We start from the raw sequence: 1,043 nt of genomic DNA on the forward strand, positions 1-1,043 counted from the left end.
CTCCTCAGACTCACTTTCTGATTCTCCTCCTTCTCCCTCCTCCTTTGTGCTTTTCTTGCTCTTCTTCCTCATTCTTTCCTCCGCCTGTTCTCTGATCTTCCGTGCCTTATTCAGTTTCACCTAAGATAAAATGATTATCAATTTTTCAATATATATTTAAATTTTTTTCCAGGTGAAATCACTGAACATATTGAAATAAAATAAGAAATACAAAGAATAATTTGGAATAGCTGTTTACCTAGTGGCTGCTGTAGATACTTGGAATCAACAGACTGGCCAAGTTGTAAGATGGCCAGAGCCAAGTCCTTAACTATATCAGCCGCATCATCAAGGAGGTCCTCTACATCATCTTCTCCCACTTCAATACCAAGGTCCGCCTGTGGGAAAAGGGTACTTACTACCAGATTTCTGTTTCTAAATACACATTTTACCTTTGGCTGGTACAGAGAGAGAAGAAAACAGAAAAACGTTCTGTATGACAATAGAAAGAGTATAATATTAGTAATGGGTTTAGTAAGATACAACGTCTGACAAGATATAGCTTGCACAGATATCATGAATTTAATAAGAGATGGACAAAAGAAAGGACAACCAAAAAAGAAAAAGAATAAGCAAAAAGCAAGAAGAGGCCCAAATGCCCAACAGCCTTACCTTCAACAGAGAGATACGCTTGCGGCCTCCCCAGTCTAATTCTGCCTCTCTGATATAACTTCCTTGCTCTATAGCCATTTCTCCACTTGTCTCTGTCTTCCACTCTGAGGGACCCCAACATCCCCCATGTGAATCTTTTCCTCTGTCTCCAAGATCATGTCTCGGAGAGTTAGCTGGAGGATCTCATCAATGGTGTTCCCGTGGGAAGTTTGGGTTTTTACATCACTATCCTTCTTTGTTTTCATGTTGCGATTTGACTTGCGGATAGAGAGGTCAATTTTTTGGTTCCTGTAAGATGTTTTAAGCTATACAGTCTCTGAGACAAGACAAGCAACTAAACAGATACTGATGAGCATAAAATGATATTCAGTACCTGTTTCAGTTGCAAAAAA

The 1,043-nt window shown here is 39.4% G+C and overlaps 1 protein-coding gene across 1 annotated transcript in view; it reads right to left on the reverse strand.

Moving 5' to 3' along the window:
* LOC119592066 (bromodomain adjacent to zinc finger domain protein 1A-like) overlaps window positions 1–785 on the reverse strand; it is a 5,398-nt gene extending 4,613 nt beyond the window's left edge. Inside the window, exons 1-3 of the mRNA XM_037940915.1 lie at window positions 652–785; window positions 239–377; window positions 1–120 (exon numbers count right to left, since the gene is read on the reverse strand). The exon at window positions 1–120 is cut by the window's left edge and continues 102 nt beyond it. Coding sequence (XP_037796843.1) covers window positions 1–72 — 72 coding nt within the window. The 5' untranslated portion in view covers window positions 73–120; window positions 239–377; window positions 652–785. The remainder of the gene's footprint in view (window positions 121–238; window positions 378–651) is intronic.
* Window positions 786–1,043: the final 258 nt, after the last annotated feature.

This window comes from Penaeus monodon, chromosome 1 (assembly GCF_015228065.2).
Source record: "Penaeus monodon isolate SGIC_2016 chromosome 1, NSTDA_Pmon_1, whole genome shotgun sequence".
NCBI lineage: Eukaryota > Metazoa > Arthropoda > Malacostraca > Decapoda > Penaeidae > Penaeus > Penaeus monodon.